The 17,342-nt window shown below is 36.0% G+C and overlaps 1 protein-coding gene and 1 long non-coding RNA gene across 8 annotated transcripts; both read right to left on the bottom strand.

Annotated features, from left to right (window-relative positions):
- Positions 1-4,843: 4,843 nt before the first annotated feature.
- On the bottom strand, positions 4,844-7,757 carry LOC123887504. 7 transcript variants are annotated; one of them, XR_006801526.1, is made up of 6 exons: positions 7,350-7,752; positions 6,823-6,925; positions 6,353-6,423; positions 6,158-6,269; positions 5,857-5,973; positions 4,844-5,550 (listed from the first exon to the last, which is right to left on the bottom strand). It is a non-coding gene; the product is annotated as an uncharacterized LOC123887504 (long non-coding RNA). The 7 variants fall into 7 exon arrangements; XR_006801530.1 differs by lacking the exon at positions 7,350-7,752 and adding an exon at positions 7,320-7,345 and having other exon boundaries at positions 4,985-5,550; positions 6,823-6,918; XR_006801529.1 differs by lacking the exon at positions 7,350-7,752 and having other exon boundaries at positions 4,985-5,159; positions 5,449-5,550; positions 6,823-7,100.
- An 8,451-nt stretch (positions 7,758-16,208) lies between these two features.
- Positions 16,209-16,933, bottom strand: LOC123885143 (mitochondrial import inner membrane translocase subunit TIM17-2-like). The gene has a single exon (XM_045934404.1). The coding sequence runs from the start codon at positions 16,874-16,876 to the stop codon at positions 16,265-16,267; it is 612 nt and encodes a 203-aa protein (XP_045790360.1). The 5' UTR covers positions 16,877-16,933; the 3' UTR covers positions 16,209-16,264.
- Between the last annotated feature and the right edge of the window lie 409 nt (positions 16,934-17,342).

Genomic DNA, 17,342 nt, shown 5'->3' with positions numbered 1-17,342 from the left:
GAGGAGCCGGGTTGAATCAAAGTTGAAGTATCCTCCCTAACTTGTGATGAGGAAGCGTCAAGCTAATGACGAGAAAGAAGCGCTTCATGGGAGGCAACCCATGAGTTTACGGTCCTTTCTTCCCTTTCACTCTTATGCTACTTTATGAATAATAATTTGATGTTGCTTGGATTTGGCTGGATTTATTATTTTAAACTTTGAATTTGAACTTTGTCTTGTTTGATTGTGGAATGGTTTTTACTTTTAGAGTTTGTTTCGATATCTTGGCATGTTCCTTCTAGTTACTTGAGTATCAATTGCATGATTTTCTCCGTGTGTAATTTGTGAAACTTGCAGTGCAATAGCTTGTTGCACTCATGTGATCAAGAGGCAAAGGAAGGGAACGCACACTTTTTGACCGGTTCTTTGATTCGACCCAACCGAGAGGTATTGAGCCAAACACTCCTTTTTCTTCTATGTGTGATATCCACTCATGTATTGTCTCTCGATTTTGCATGTCGTCTTTTTATTTGATTGGTACTTTTGTAGCACACACGAGGCATGTTCCTTGGTCCTTTTGAGCCTTTCTATCCACCCTTACATATAATTATCCTTTGCTTAACCAATTTGAGCTGAAAAAGAAAATGTTATTTTGCACAACCTTAAGAAAATTTTGATGAAAAAAGGAATGACTTTCTTGGAGGTTAGGCACCTAATTAGTGGTTGATGCGCATTGCTCACCACTAAGTTTGGGGTTGCTCTTTGGAATTAGCAACAAATAAAGTTTGGGGTGAGGGTACTAGAGAACTTATACAAAGTTTTGATTGAAAAATTTCAAAAATTTTGCAAGGCTTTAGTCATAAGAAAGAAAGGAGAAAAGTATGAAAAAAAAATAAATAAAAAAATGATGAAAAATGAAAATGAAAAAAAAAAACAAAGAGAGAAATATTGGAAAAGAAGTGATAGCCTTGATTTCAAAAGTATTATAAAACTTTACTTGTTGAATTGAAAAAGTTCTCTAGTCCACTATAGTTCAAAAGAAGAAGGGGTTTGGTTTATGAATTTTTGACCTTAGGGAGATCTAACTCCAAGTTTTTCTACTACTTATCCCAAAATGTCACCATCCACCCTAGCCAAGCCACGTTATAACCCTAAAAGACCTCTAAAGTGTGTGCACAAAATGAACCGGATGAATTCTTAGACTACTTGCAAAATTATTGTTGACTTGCATTGATGTGTTGATTTGAGTGAATTACCAAAACTGAAGAGCGTATGTGAATAGTGTGATGGGATCTTAGAGCCTTGGTTGAAAAGAGTGAATTACTTGAAAATGTCTTGCGGGAACGATTGTGCAATTGAGCATTGTTTGCAGGTGGATCATTGATCATCAGGTGATTCTCACGTATGTATGATTCGAGTGAATTTAAGGAAAATGCCAAGGTCTTGACACAAAAGCTTGAGGTAAAAGTTGTTTCCTTGAGGACAAGGAAAGGTTTAAGTTTGGGGTTGTGATGACGGATCGTCACACTCTCTAATCCATGCCTATTTTAGCAACATTAAATGCATTTTAGTAGGTTTTAAGCAATAAATATAAGAGAAATCTAATCATAAGCTTGATTACTTGTTTTGCAAGAAAACAGGAAAAATTGCAGGAAATTGCTGAGTTTCACTACGCTGGGGGCGTAGCCCATCACGCGCCGCGTGATGGAGATCACAGGGAGCCAAGTTTTCACTTTGATCACGCGCGGCGTGATACCTGACCACGTGCAGCGTGAAGCTTTGTTCAGGAATTGGATTGCTCTCTGACTTGATCACGCGCGGCGTAGCACTGACCACGCGCGGCGTGAAGATGGCAGAGCTGAAGATCAGAGACCTCAGATTGGATCACGCGCCGCGTGATACCGTTACACGCGCGGCGTAGTTGAAGGATTTGCAACCACGCGCGGCGTGATAGATCTGGCGCGCGGCGTGGTTGCGATCATTATATAAGGTTTCTGCATTTTTCTGTTAAGGGGTTGGAAAATCTGCTACATTCATCTACTTTTCTGGTTCTGAAGATTTCAGAGTTGGATCCAGACCTTCATAGGATAGCTTCAAGCTCCTCAATAACATGGATTCTCAAGCCATGAAGTTGAAGCTAGGACGCGATCGAAGCAACATGAGGAGCTAAACTCCTTGTGGAGGTAGGATCTAGGATAGCTTAGGATGTAGATGAATCTCATGTAATCTGCTTAATTGTAAGGATTTACTCTGTTAACAGTATTTACTTAATGCAATTCGTCTCTTAATGCTTTATGATCCTTCATTAGTGTTGTAATGATTTTAAGTTAAGTCACGTGCGAGAGTATTGATTTAATTTCTGAACTGAATTGCATTGAGCACTCGAGTGTTTCCGGTCGAGAGATTGAGACATAGAGTGTAGCGAACGATCGACGCGCTTTCATATCATTCGTTGTAGGTAGCTTCCGCCCGAGAGATCGGGGGAGTATCGACAACGAATAGAGTGGATTTTGACAAGAGATTGCGATTCACTAATTTGTTGATCCAGTTGTGAACACTTGAGTAGATTCCTATGATGTAGTAGATTGCATGTGGTTTAGCTATAGACTAGGTGATTCCGATGATTCTACCTCGCTTTTCCATTATATCAAAGCACGTTTTCTAACAATTCATCACTCAACATACCCCCAATTTATGTGTATTTCTTGCATAATGTTTATGAACACTATTAGACTAGTTTAATCACACAATCCCTGTGGATCGATATTTTTATTACTACGTGGTAATTCGTTCACTTGCGAAAATTATCCATCATGTACATACATTATGTGTTGAGACAGATGTGCATACACATTGGAACAACACCTGTATGTCTGACTGCGCGCCAGCTAGCGTTTTTATTTTCTATTCAATCTTTCGAAGATTTGATTGAAGAATTATTTCATGGTGACTTATACAACAACGCGCACGTGGTCCATTGTTTCTGAAGGCAGCCAAACCCTAGTTCTATTTTCTAAAGGAATAAAATAACTTTTAGAAAATATAATATTTGTTTCAAAAATATATCTGCTGCTGCAATTTTGAAGACCTAATTTCGTCTTGAAGCCCAAGCTAGTCTTCTGCTATATAAAGGGTGTTGCTAACCCTGTTTTATTCACATAAACTTGAAGCTAAAATAGAATATCAAAGATGTAGTCTTTTAAGGGTTTCGTGTCTTTAAGTCACTCTCTAGGAGAGTTGGTGTAAAGTGAACCACTCGGGTTGTGAGATGGTCACTAAGTCCTCACTCAGAAACCTGTAGGTAATGAGTTGAGAATTGTACTTGGAGGAAGCTTTTAAGCAACTCCAAATTGTGAACTTAGTCGTTGGCTAGGTGTTAATATCATTGAAGTGTGTCATCATCTTTGTCAAGGAGAGTGTCTCCATTCTGTTGTTATTGAAATCCTTACTGGTTGTAAGGTTGAGGGGAGTGAGACGGAGTCTCATATCTAGGAGTTCCTAGATAGAAGTTGCATTGGGTAGGGATTAAGTGAGGAGTTGTAAACGGGGGAGTTTAGCTCTGAATTAATACCGCTGATAGTGAATTTCCTCCTGGATTGGTATCCCCCAGATTAGGCTGTTAGGCTGAACTAGGTTAACAATTATGTGTGTTGTTTATGTTTTTCAGCATATGTTTTTAATGCTCTGCTTTATTGTTCTTACTGCTAAGACAAGTGTTACTCAGTGATCGAACGAACGGAATTCTGAAGAGAAGATGTATGTTTTGTGAACCATTTACTTTGTAATTGCTTTTAATTCAATGCAATTTACTTTCCAGCAATGTTACTTAGCTTTACTTGATATTTTTCCATGAAACTGCTGCTTCGAGGCGATTCGAATTAGCATTTTCCTTTATTATTTGCACAAGATTTAATTCTTAAGTGTTTGTTGAACTTTTTGACGAACATTCAAACATTTTCTTAGGCACACAAAACACAAAATTGTCCTAAGATTTACTAGTTGATCTCTCGAGTTTAAATACTTAAACTAGCGGTTGTTTACCAAATTTCAGTTTAAACAATATGATAGTAAGTTTATATTAGGGCTGACAATGAACCGAACCAACTCGAAAATAATCTGAGACTCGATTCGATAATTAACTCGTTGAACTTGGTTCATGAACCAAATGAGTCGAACTTGCACTAGTGCAGAAAGGGGATTCCACTACTGGCCAAACGGACTTTCCACTACTGGCCAAACGGACTTTCCACTACTGGCCGTGGCCGTAGTGAATGCTGGCGTCGTTGTAAGTCCAGACTTTCCACGTCGGGTCTTTTAATACCCGTCGTGGTATGTATATTTCTTCTTTAATTATTATTTAAAATTATGGACTTTCCACGTCGGTTTTTGCAATTACCCGTAGTGGTATGTACGGGATTCCACGTCTGTTATAATGAATACCAGTAGTGGTATGTATGGTTTCAAATTTTTTTAATATAAATCATGGGGATTCCACTACGGGTATTTACACATATCCGTAGTGGTATGTATGGTTTTCCAGTTTTTTTTTAAAGAATTGGGGATTCCGCTACCGGTATTTACGCATATCCGTAGTGGTATGTATGGTTTCCAGTTTTTTTTTTTAAAGAAATGGGGATTCCACTACGGGTCATTACCTTTACCCGTAGTGGTATGCTTAGTTTTCACGTCTGTTTATTAAAAATATCAGTAGTGGTATGTTAGTTTTTTTTTTTTTTTTTTTTCATTTTTTTGTAGCTTCCTGTGCATTAATTATATCGTCTACACTTTTCCGGCGCAGAAATTATACAACATAATTTCAAGTCACTGGTAGCTAATAACGCACAACAAAATTACTAGTAGCTAGTAACGCACAAGAAAATTGACATAATTCCGAATATTATTTTCCACAAGTCATTGTCAATTCCTAATTAACAAGCTAACAAAGTTACATTCAACACATTAAAAGTCAATACTTAACATTATCATTAAAACCATCCTAATTAGGCCAACAAACAAGACTTCTACCAAAGAGGCCATGTTATGAGCATCAACATTAAGACTTCTACCAACAAACAAGACACTAACATTTGACATACCATACAACACCTCCCTACAGTCTTGGACCACCATTTCAATGGCTGCAATTTTCACCTTGTTATAGATGCAGTCCACCACATTTGCTGCGTCAGAAAAAATAGAGAAAGAGTTTAGACCTTTCCCGAGCAAGTTGAAAGGCCCGTCTAATTCCCAACGCCTCTGCCATGACTGGTTCCACTGCAATAAAGGTTATTGGCCAGAGAGCTAGAAATTCGTCCCCTTCGTGTAGGATTTGCCGCATTGAATTCATGGACAAAGGACATGGCCTCCTCAGCCAACCGAACAGGGTCCAGCCAGATACCATTAAACACAGCATTGTTTCTAGCAGTCCATAATTTCCAAAGAAGCGTACAAAACAAAGAGTATCATTACCATCATTTAATTTAAGCATAGAGATAGTTGACTGAGTTAAGCTAATTTGGATGAGTGGCTACTTGATGAGTTATGTAGCAGTCTTCACTTCACAGCCACGAACTAGTAGTGATTCAATGAGTATGCAGCAACATACAAATACAAGTAGTGATTCAATGAGTATATATTGTAAGGAAATGGATCATATAGCAAAATAGTAAATTTTCAATTGGATGTGAATGTAAAAATTACACCAAACACAAATCCTAATAGTAATACTACTGCAATTATGCAGAACAATCCCAAAAAAAACTTAATTCAGTAGAGTCAAGAAACAAATGCATCATCAACTCTTAATTCATCATTTGAGACAAAACAACTTTCTATAAGCCAAAACTAATGAGAAAAGGATGGAAGATTTTGACGGACCTTAATATAAATGAAATTAGATCCCGCCTCATTGGTAACAGTTTTGGCAATTTGTGTTCTACCACAACTTGGAGGCCCATAAAGCAAAAATCTTGTATCACCATACAACTCAAGTCCCTGAAATACATAACAATGATCATTTGACACTGCTGTGACATAAGAGATTATGAAAGTAGATTAACTTAAATAAGTCAATCCCATAAGAGATTATGAAAGTAGATTAACTTAAATAAGTCAATCCAAAAGGCACTAACAACGGAACAATTAATGTAAATAGCCTCAAAATTTTAATAAAACTCACATATTATTGAGTATCTTTTTAACTGTTAATGCACTCCCATTGATCAACTGTCCCTAATAAACCACTCCATATCCAGCCTTCACCAAGTTCATTTTCTTTTCTAGATTTCTTTCTTGAAGTAAAACAGTCAAAGAACAGTGAGAATTATAGTTGACAAACGAACCAAAATTGAAATTATTGCCCAAACCTTTATACCAAGAATAGGTCTCTTTGATAATTTCAGTTTAGAATCCATTTCCCACAGACAAACCTTGATAATATTATACCTACAAAATATACAATTAATTCACATAATTAACTACACATATTCATCAAATAATTGTGAAAACTAAAAACCATAAAACACAAACATTATATTTAAAAAAATACCTAACCTCAAGTGAAAATCTTGAAAACCCATATCCTTAGATATTCTTAGATAGGGAATGGTTGAGTTCTAAGGCTTATAATGTCCTCATTACTTAGCTAAGAAGCATAAAATCTTAACAATTCGCTGGACACAGTGTTGTTCTTAATTATCATTTTGCATATCAACATTATTAGCTAGGTTAGTACAACACATTATCACAGAATATTAATCATGCATGATGAATATGTAGAAATGTTAAATGGCCTACACACATACAACATGCCCAAGGATATAATAAGGAAAAAAAAAATCATACCTCTTATATACACTATCATCAATGCACCATGAGCCTATATTTTTTGCAATCTTTCTCAATCTTCATCAAACACAAACCTTCAATACCAATCTGTACCTGAAGTCTAGAAATAGAGTTGGATTATAATATAAGATAAAATTGAAACACCCAACTAGTAATAATGTACAACAAGTGTAAATAGTAATGGAAAAAAAAGAACACAAAACTAAAAAAAAATATAATTTTAGCATTGAGATAGAAGAAACCACACAGTAGATTAATCTTCATTGAGTTTTAAAAAAATTAAGCCAGCTACTGATAGCATTGCAAACAGCTACAAGACACTTTGGCATTTCATCAAACAGTTGGAGGACAGTTAAAAGCATTGTAAATGAATACCTATCAGGGCATTGGATTGTTGCGATACTAATGGTGATGGTCACAATATCACTAACAGCTAAATTGAAAATGGCAGATAATGGAAGAAAAGCACAAGAATTAATCACATAAGTGGTAACCTTAAAATTGTGAATCAAGTGGAAATTTACCTTAGCTATAGATTACTAGAGAATGGACGAAACAGCGACTGGGTTTATGATGAGAATCGAAGAAACGGCGGCTTGAGTTCAACGGTGATGAGAACTGAAGGTTGATGGAAGGGAATCGTTGACGGCGAACAAAAGGGAATCGAGGACGGGATGAAATCGTTGACAACGAATGAAAAAGGGGTCGGCCGTCTAGGGTTTGGAGAATGAAACCGAATCAAAACGAATGAAAGCGAAGAGATTGGAGAATGATTGAAGAAATTGGGAATGATTGGATTCAATGAAGATGGCGCTTTGGGATTTTTAGGGATTTGGCGATTTGGGAATGAAGATATACGCGTTCTCGTTTTTGCAATTGGCTTCGCGTAAGGGATGAATGAAGAGGAATGAACAAATTAATTAATTAATGAACATTCCACTACCGGTGAATACCAAATCGATAGTGAAATACAATTAAAACAAATTTCAACGTAATTACAACATTGCCACCGTGTCTACTTTTCACTACTGATTTAAGAAAACCAGTAGTGAAATCCCTTATCTATGAACTTTTCACTACAAGTATTCAAATATCAGTAGTGGAATCCTTTGGTCAAATGGTTTTAACTACTGGTATTCACATACCACCAGTAGTGGAATCTCTTAGCCAAAAGTCATTTTTCTACTAGTGTTGAGTTGAAAATTAAGCTCGTTAAATAAATGAATCGAGTTCGACTCGACACGACTCATTTTCAGCCCTACTGATGGTTTATGCTTAAAAGAAATTAATCAATTATAAGAAATGGGTCTTGCTAACGAGTGCCCCCGGTTCACTCTTTAATTTCACACATCTTCATAAATATTTCACAAAACCTTACACCCTTTCTGACAATATATAAGTAAAAATTAACTTTTTAGATTCAGATATAGATCAGATACATTAAATATGCAATGAACCTAGAAATGTGATTTTTGCTTATATATAGTCACGGAGGGAGTACAATATAAGGTGTTTAAAGAGTGTCCGGGACATTGTTTAGCATTTGTCATAATAAATTAACACCTTTTAAATTGTTCATACTCCCTCCAGTCTTAAATATAAGCAAAAGTCAAAACGTATTTAGTCTAAATTTGAGCCAAATACATTTTAATCGATAAATATTAGACTAAAAAATACGAACCTAAAACTTTACAGTATGTGTGAATTTCTAATTGTAATTGTTGTTTCATACTATCATCTAAGAAAAATATATCTTTTGAACTAATATGGCAATTGATTAATGACATCACTCTTTTTATTCGTCAATTATATTTTACGTGGACTGAATTTTAGAGCAAGTCAACGAGTCAAGTCCATTCCCTTGTAATGTAAGCACATCTATTATTAAGGTGAACATCTATGTTGACTATATTTTACTTATACTTCGTCCCATTATATAAGCAAAATTTCACACTTATTAAGAAAAGTAAAATATGATAATTTCAAGAAAGAATTTTTGTGTTTTTGTTGAAATAAGTTTCATAGGAAGATGTAAAAAGAGTTTTTATTGGTTATTGATTATGAAGAGAGAGAATAAATTAAGTAAAAGTTTATCTTAAAAATGATAAAAGTTGGTTTTTTTTGCTTATAATTTGAGACATGAAAAAGTGATTTTTTTTACTTAAAATCAAGATTATTAGACTCCTTGCTTCAAAAAGATTATTAGACTCCCACTTTAATTTCTTAAAATTTTTAAGACAAAAAAAAAACTATGAAATGGATCATCATATATTAAAAACAACATTTTTTTTATATATTAAAAACAACATATTTGCTTTAATTTACATAATTGTGTCAGGATGGATAAGATTTATTGTATGTTTGGCTTTGCGGTGAGAAAAATTAATTTTGACAGAAATAATTTTAAAACTAATTATGATCAAAATTGAATTGAAGATAATTAAAGTAATTTATGTTTAGATTTTCTAACCATGCAGCACACCACCCTTGATGAAAATAGACCTTAGGAAGTTCGCATAACATTCCAACATATCAATATCACAAGAGATAATTTTTGTGGTGCACAACAGTGAAGGACTTTGACGGATGCAAACATATAGGAAAGTGAATTTTTTATACAGTTTCTCTTTCCCCCTTCGAAGAAAATATTTTCCAAAATTTTCTACGTATTAGCGTAAAATGAGAAACTTGGGGGGGTTATAATTGATGAACAGTTTTATTCTAATTATAATATACAAACCACTACTTATAGCCAATCAATTGTAGATTATTTAATTACGGAGTTTAATGATTGATTAATTAAAATTTATTTTACTCAATAAATGAAATATGAATTGGGTTGTTAGCTCAAAATTTCAACAGAGTCAAGCACAGGGGTCAAGGTCTCCGTGTTTGAATTCAGAGTGAGTTCGACAAAATCATAATGGCTGTCATAGTGAACCACTATAATTTTGCGAAAGCTGCACTTTGAAACTTCAACAAAATCATTGTGTCACTGTGATTTCGACAAATCTACTATAATACCAAAAATGCATGTTCATAACCATTAGATTCTTACTCAGAAAGCTAAAACCTACATCTATAAGGCTTTTTTAACTACTAAATGATTTTGCCATTTTGGGTTTGGACATGGATCATTATCTACAAGATTTTGGCCTTGATCATATTTTGGGATGTTTTCTCTTTAGGCCCTCATGGTTCTTTTTCCCCTGGAATTTATTTTTTTGCCCTTCAATAAAATTTTCGGTTGCTACGAACCGAATTTCTTTTGCCTTGAAAAAAAAAAATTTCGGTTTCTGTTAACCGAATTTTTCCTGAATTTTAACTAGAAAAAACTTCGGTTTCTGCGAATCGAAGTTTTTAGTAAGGGCAAAATTGGAATATTTGGGGTATAAAAGATACATGGGAGGCCTAGAGATAAAACATCTATTTTGGGAGTAAATGAATTAGTTGTTGTCTAACTCTGCCCAATTGTAAAATTCAACTTACTATCAGGTTTAGCAAACGCACATTTAACACAAGAGATTGGACTTTTCTAACTAACGAACTCCAATTGCTTGTGAGGAATGAGGATTCTTGACGTTCTAAACAAGAAAGATCTGATGGATTTGTTAAGAACAAATGGCCAAGTCAATTTTATTGATCACACAAACCTTGCTTATATAGCAAGTCATTACAATTGGGCCTAACACAAACTATATTGGGCTTAAGCTAATTAAGGCCCAATACTACAAACACATTATACAACAAACTCTCCCCTAATTGAACAATCCTAAGAGTTCAATTAAAGGATACTTGACAAGCAAGCTAAACAACATTCACACAAAAACTGAAAAATAAGCAAAGCAAAACAAGTGAAAAAACTGCAGCAATCCAAGCAATTCTGCAGCAAGAGCAAAACTGAAGCAGATCAAGTAATTCTGCAGCATTCATTTCATCTCCATTCCTAACCCACTTCTCAACTTCAAAAAAGCATCCAACTTCAAAGGTTTGGTCATGATGTCAGCCAACTGGTCTTGTGATTTGCAATGTTTGAGTTCAATTGTACCATCCTTTGTAAGATCTCTCAAGAAGTGAAATCTCACATCTATGTGCTTACAACGACCGTGCATAATGGGATTTTTAGACAGCTTGATGGAGGAGCTGTTATCACAATAAATCTGAGTGCAAATCTTCTGATTCTTAAGCAAGTAGCTTAGTATACTTCTCAACCAAACAGCTTGGCAAGCACATGCAGCAGCTGCAACATATTCTGCCTCTGTGGTGGACAAAGTGACAATAGGTTGCTTCTTAGAAGACCAAGATATGGCTCCTGATCCAAGCATGAATACAAACCCTGTGGTGCTCTTCCTGTCATTCACATCACCAGCATAGTCTGAATCTGACCAGCCAACTAGCTCAAAACCCTTCTCAGTGTCACACCTATACATGATTCCATTTGTAAGTGTACCCTTTAAGTACCTCAATATTCTTTTGACTGCTGTAAGGTGCATGTTTGTAGGCCTTTCCATATATCTAGCTACCAGACACACTGAATAAGCCAAGTCAGGCCTTGTAGCCAACAGGTACATTAGGCTCCCAACTATCTGCTTATACTCTCTTGCATCTGTAGCATCACCATCTTCATCTTTGTCAAGCTTACAACCAGGCACTATAGGGCTGCATACACTGTTGCAATTTTCCATACCAAACCTCCCTAAGACCTCAGCTGCATATTTCTGTTGACTGATGTATATACCTTCCTCAGACTGGATTACTTCTACTCCAAGAAAAAACTTCATCTTGCCTAAATCAGTCATTGAAAATTCTTTTTGCATTGATGTTTTGAACTCATTCATCAAAAGCAAATCATTTCCAGTGTATATGAGATCATCAACATATAGACTGACTATCAGAATCTTACCATTTGGCTTGTGCTTTATGAACAATGTATGCTCTGAAGGACATTTCTCAAATTCCTCAGAGTTGAAATAGGCTTCAATTCTACTGTACCAGGCCTTTGGTGCTTGCTTTAGGCCATACAATGCTTTCTTAAGTTTGTACACCTTGTTCTTTTCCCTCTGATAACCTGGTGGCTGTTCAACATAAATATCTTCACTTAATTCACCATGTAAAAAAGCACTTTTTACATCCAACTGGAACACTTTCCAACTTTCTCTTGCAGCTATAGCTAGTATTGATCTAATTGTGTCCCATCTTGCCACAGGAGCAAATACCTCATCATAGTCAATACCATGCTTCTGATTGTACCCTTTTGCCACCAGTCTTGCCTTATGTTTATCAATTTCTCCTTTTTCATTGTGTTTAGTTTTGTAAATCCATTTCACACCAATTACATTGGCTCCATCAGGTAAACTAGTAAGCTCCCAAGTTTGATTCTTCTCTATGGACTGCATTTCTTGATTCATAGCTTCTATCCAAACTTTAGACTTAACAGCCTCACTGAATGATGTTGGATCTTCAGTAGCTACATAGACTGCAAGATTATGCAGCTGGTCAAGCTCCTCTCCTGTGACAAAATCATTCAAGCTCTGAGGTGGTCTCCTAACTCTTGGAGGCAAATTCACCTCAGATTGGAAGTCAATGCCATCACTATCATCACTTGAAGTATTCATATCAACTTCAGCTTGAACCTCATTGTCATTTGCTGGAGCCTCATTGTCATTTGCTGGAGCTGATGTACTATACTCTTCATCACTGAGAACATCATTGCTTGATTGGTTTTGCTTTTTGTCTGAGATCTTATTCCAATTCCAACCTTTATTTTCTTCAAATACCACATCTCTGCTGATGATTATTTTCTTCTTTTCAGGGTCATAAAGCTTATAAGCTTTTGACTCTTCACTTAGTCCCAGAAGAACACATTTCACACTTTTGCTATCTAGCTTGGTTCTTTGACTGTCAGGTACATGAACAAAGGCTATGCATCCAAAAACTCTGAAGTGATGCACAGAAGGTTTGACTCCACTCCAAGCCTCTTCTGGTGTGATGTCTTTGACAGATAGAGTGGGACTTCTATTCATCACATAAGTAGCCCACTTCAAGGCTTCTGGCCAAAATGGTTTTGGTACACCCTTTCCAGCCAACATACTCCTTACCATATTCATTAGAGTCCTGTTCTTCCTTTCTGAAACACCATTCTGCTGAGGTGTGTATGCTGCAGTCAATTGCCTCTTGATTCCATGATTACTACAAAAATCATTAAAAGCATTTGAGGTATATTCACCACCCCTATCTGTTCTTAGGCATTGAATAGAACAACTGGACTCTTTCTCAACCATAGCCTTAAACTGTTTGAAAGTTTCTAGTGAACTAGACTTCTCTTTCAGTAGATATATCCAAGTTTTTCTAGTTAGATCATCAGTGAAAGTTATGAAATACCTGTTGCCACTGTTGGATTTTGGATTGATAGGTCCACAGATATCAGAATGAACAAGTTCAAGCTTAGAGCTGGCTCTCCAATTTGCTTGCTTGGGAATGGCATCTCTGTGTTGCTTGCCTTCCAAGCAATCTGCACAATTCTCATCTAGCTCTTTCAATGCTGGTAGACCTCTCACCATGTCCTTTTTAACAAGAACATTCAATCCTTTGATGCTTAAGTGGCCATATCTGCTATGCCAAAGCAAAGAGTTGACAAGTTTTGAAGCTTGCAGACATCTTGGAGCAATTACTTCTGCTTTGACAATATACATTCTATTTGTTGACATGTATGTAGCAAAAAGTAATCCCTCTTCTTCATGATAAACTTTGCAGCAATTGTTTTTTAACACAATTGTAGCCTTCTTCTGCTGAATTTGGCCAATGCTGAGAAGGTTTGTCTTAAACCCAGGTATGAAATACACATTGGTGAAAACATGAACTCTTCCATTGATACTGAGTTTCACATTTCCTTTTCCCATCACATTCATCCTTGAGTCATCACCCAATTTCACTGAATCTCTATAATTCTCATCAAAATCATAAAACCAATCTTTGTTACCTGACATATGATTGCTGCACCCAGAATCCAAGAACCAATTTTCACCAAACTCATCATAATTGGTTTTGGCCATGAGGAGCATTTCTTCTTTAAACTCATCCAATTCTGCATAATTGGCATTTTCACTCCAATTGGGACAATTACTCTGATAGTGTCCCAATTTATGACAGTGAAAGCATTCCACATTCTCTTTGCTTTTCCTTCCCCTACCACGACCTCTAGCAGAATTTGAATTTCTTCCCCTACCTCTCCCTCTGCCACCATTAGTGACCTTGAGAGCTTGCTCTTCTTGCTTGATCAGTTGGCCTTTCATACGTTGTTCATGAACTATCAAGCTACTCTGCAGCTCATCAATGGAGAGTGTGGTAACATCAGAAGATAATTCAATAGAACAGACTACATGATTGAACTTTACAGTCATTGATCTAAGAATTTTCTCAACCACAGTACTTTGTTCTACTCTTTCACCACAAGAAGTCATCTTGTTGGTGATAACCATGGTTCTTGCAAAGTATTCTTCTACTGATTCACTCTCCCCCATTTCAAGAACCTCAAAATCTTTGCGCAATGCTTGAAGCTGTGCACGCTTCACTTTGGTTGAACCTTGATACCTAATTCTCATAGCATTCCAAATATCTCGTGCAGTGTCACGATTAAGAATCGTTTCTAAGATGGATCGATCAATGGACTGAAACAAATAGTTCTTGACTTTCAAATCAGTAAGCTTACTCTCATTTGCAATGCGCTGTTGTTCCACCGTTGCATTCGCCGGAGCCACTGTCACACCATTCTCGATCAAGCTCCAATATTCTTTAGATCGGAGCAAATTCTCCATCAACATTGCCCAATGATCGTAGTAGCCATCAAATTTTGGAATTGAAGGCTTCAAGAAGTCTGAATTTTCTGCCATTGCGAAGAAAATTGCAGTGGGAGGAATGAAAAAGATGAAGAATGTGGGTTTCTTTGGTGTGGTGAGATGAAGAAGATGAACGGAGAACAATCTTTTGGAACGGTTAGGACGGTTAGAGTGGTTGCAACCACCGTAACTAACTTGTTTCTTGCAGAAAACGGAATACAGGTGATGGATTAAAGGCTCATGATACCACTTGTTAAGAACAAATGGCCAAGTCAATTTTATTGATCACACAAACCTTGCTTATATAGCAAGTCATTACAATTGGGCCTAACACAAACTATATTGGGCTTAAGCTAATCAAGGCCCAATACTACAAACACATTATACAATAGGATTCAGCAACAAGAAATTAGCAAGTGTTTTACTGCACTGAATACCAAATAAGCACTCTGAGAAGTGAGAAAACAGTGTTCAGTGCTAATATTTACCGTTCTACTAATACCAAAAAAGCATCATACTGAATACAAATTCAACCAAAAAAATCTCTAATTGTGAGAGAAACTATAGAAACTTGAAAGATCTGATGGATTCAGCAAAAACAACACAACCTTTGAGGTCTCATATCCGGATCACAACATTTATTGAAACCTCTAACACCTTTTGTAACTACTGATCTCGCACATCTTTAACATCATATATTTCAGATTCAACACATCTAAAGCAAGCAACTAACTGTTGAGTGAAAGGCAAGTAAAACAAACCATTGATGATAAAGTTAACAAGTGCATGTATAACACAAATCACTTCACTCTCGACTCACTTCGTACAACACAAATCTATATATTTCATATACAAGGTTCAAGGATCATGTCTGCAACATTTATTTGGCATGAGGAGGTTTCATTATTCTTCTCAAACAAATCACAACAAATTCATTCAAGTAATAAATAGTAGAAATTCAAGCAATTAGCACCATACATAAAGAAGCATTTAATTCAAAGACACTGTAATTAAACAACTAATAATCTAGTATGCTTTAAAAATAATCTAGTATATTCTAAAGCAAGCAACTAGCTTTTGAGTGTAAGGAAAGTAAAATCAATGACTGATGAGAAAATTAATACTAGCTGTAGTTGTTATTACAAATTACATGTATAACAAGTCACAATTGTGTTGAAATATCAGCCCTTACTTAATTTGATCACTTCACTATCGACTCACTTCATACGACTCGGATATATCCATGTATATCATACACAAGGTTCAAGGATCATGTTTGCAACATTTTTTAGCATGAAGAGGTTATTAACTCGTAATTCTTTGGAAACGAATCACCATAAATTCAATCTAAGTATTTCAAATAACCTAAATTCAACCAATTAAGCACCAACCATAAGAACGCGACATTTAATTTAAACACACTGTAATTAAACTAATAATCTAGTATTCTTACACTAATCATAACAAGAAATCAGAATCATCATTAATGATTTCAAAACAAGTACTAACCAAGTAGCTACTATCAAACAATAATCACTACCTAATTTCAATTTTCAGAACATAACAAAAAACACTACCTCAAAAGTCAAAAACCAAACCCTAATTCACCTGTACTCAAAATTAGGCACAGGAGGAGCATCAAAACTCTCAAGAATATTCACCTCACTTCCTCCAGTGTTCTTCTCTTCTTCCTTCGCACCACCGAACAATCTACCAAACCACGCCTTCTCTGCAGCCTTATTCGAATCCAATTCCTCTGGCGGAGGCATCTCATCCATCATAATCGGCATAGGCTGCTGAGCACTTAAATACTTATTAAGCGCAATTCCAGAACCTTCAATAAGCGCAAGCAAAACACCACCAACCGCCGCAGATCTTGCCGAAGCAGCAAAACCCTGACGCATAGCAAGAAAACCACCGGTAGCAGCACCAGCAATAATTGAATTCCATGGATCTTCTTTCTCACGAAGGTAAACCATAGTACAATCAAATGTAGAGAATAAACCACCCCAAACGGCAAAACTACCGCCGATTCGTGCTCCGTTAAGACGAACAGCTTGTGCTGCGCCTGTGAAACGAGAGCCTTGGGGTGAATTGTAGAGACCTTTGGAGAAGTGGAAGGCGGAGCCGCCGATGGCTCCCATTCCGAACGCTCCTCCAATGTCGAGGAAGATCCGATATGGACATGGTTCTCTTGAAGTTTCTGGTGTTCCCATTTTTTTGATCGGAAAAGTGTGGAATCGGTTAGGGTTTCGTTTTGAGAAACAGAGTCAAAAGGAACAACGGTAGTGTATCTAGGAGGAGCTACTAATAATACCAAAAAATTTAATACGAAAAAATATTCCTTCAAAAATAAAAATTAGTAACTTGGAGCATAAGCTATTACTCCCTCCGTTTCAAAATTGAGAAAAACAATTATATTAAATTATAAGTAAGTTTACATTATCAATGAAATATTTAATATTTTTTTTTATTATACCCTTAACTATTTATTTCTTTTTCTTCTTTCAATTCTTCAATTTATTTTTCTCATACCATTAATGAAGGACAATTTTGTAAACTAACTCATAATTTCTCTTTTCCACACAACATTAATCACATTTCTTAATTCGTGTAATATGGTCAAAACAACTTACATTTATGAAATGACATAAAAAAAATTATGTTTAACTGATAGGGATA

This window comes from Trifolium pratense, linkage group LG5 (genome assembly GCF_020283565.1).
Source record: "Trifolium pratense cultivar HEN17-A07 linkage group LG5, ARS_RC_1.1, whole genome shotgun sequence".
Classification (NCBI taxonomy): Eukaryota; Viridiplantae; Streptophyta; class Magnoliopsida; order Fabales; family Fabaceae; genus Trifolium; species Trifolium pratense.
This window is presented reverse-complemented; position numbering and strand designations above follow the sequence as displayed.

Excerpts from the sequence above, each read along its gene's own strand:
- LOC123885143 (XM_045934404.1), bottom strand. The coding sequence starts at position 16,876 with ATGGGAACACCAGAAACTTCAAGAGAACCATGTCCATATCGGATCTTC.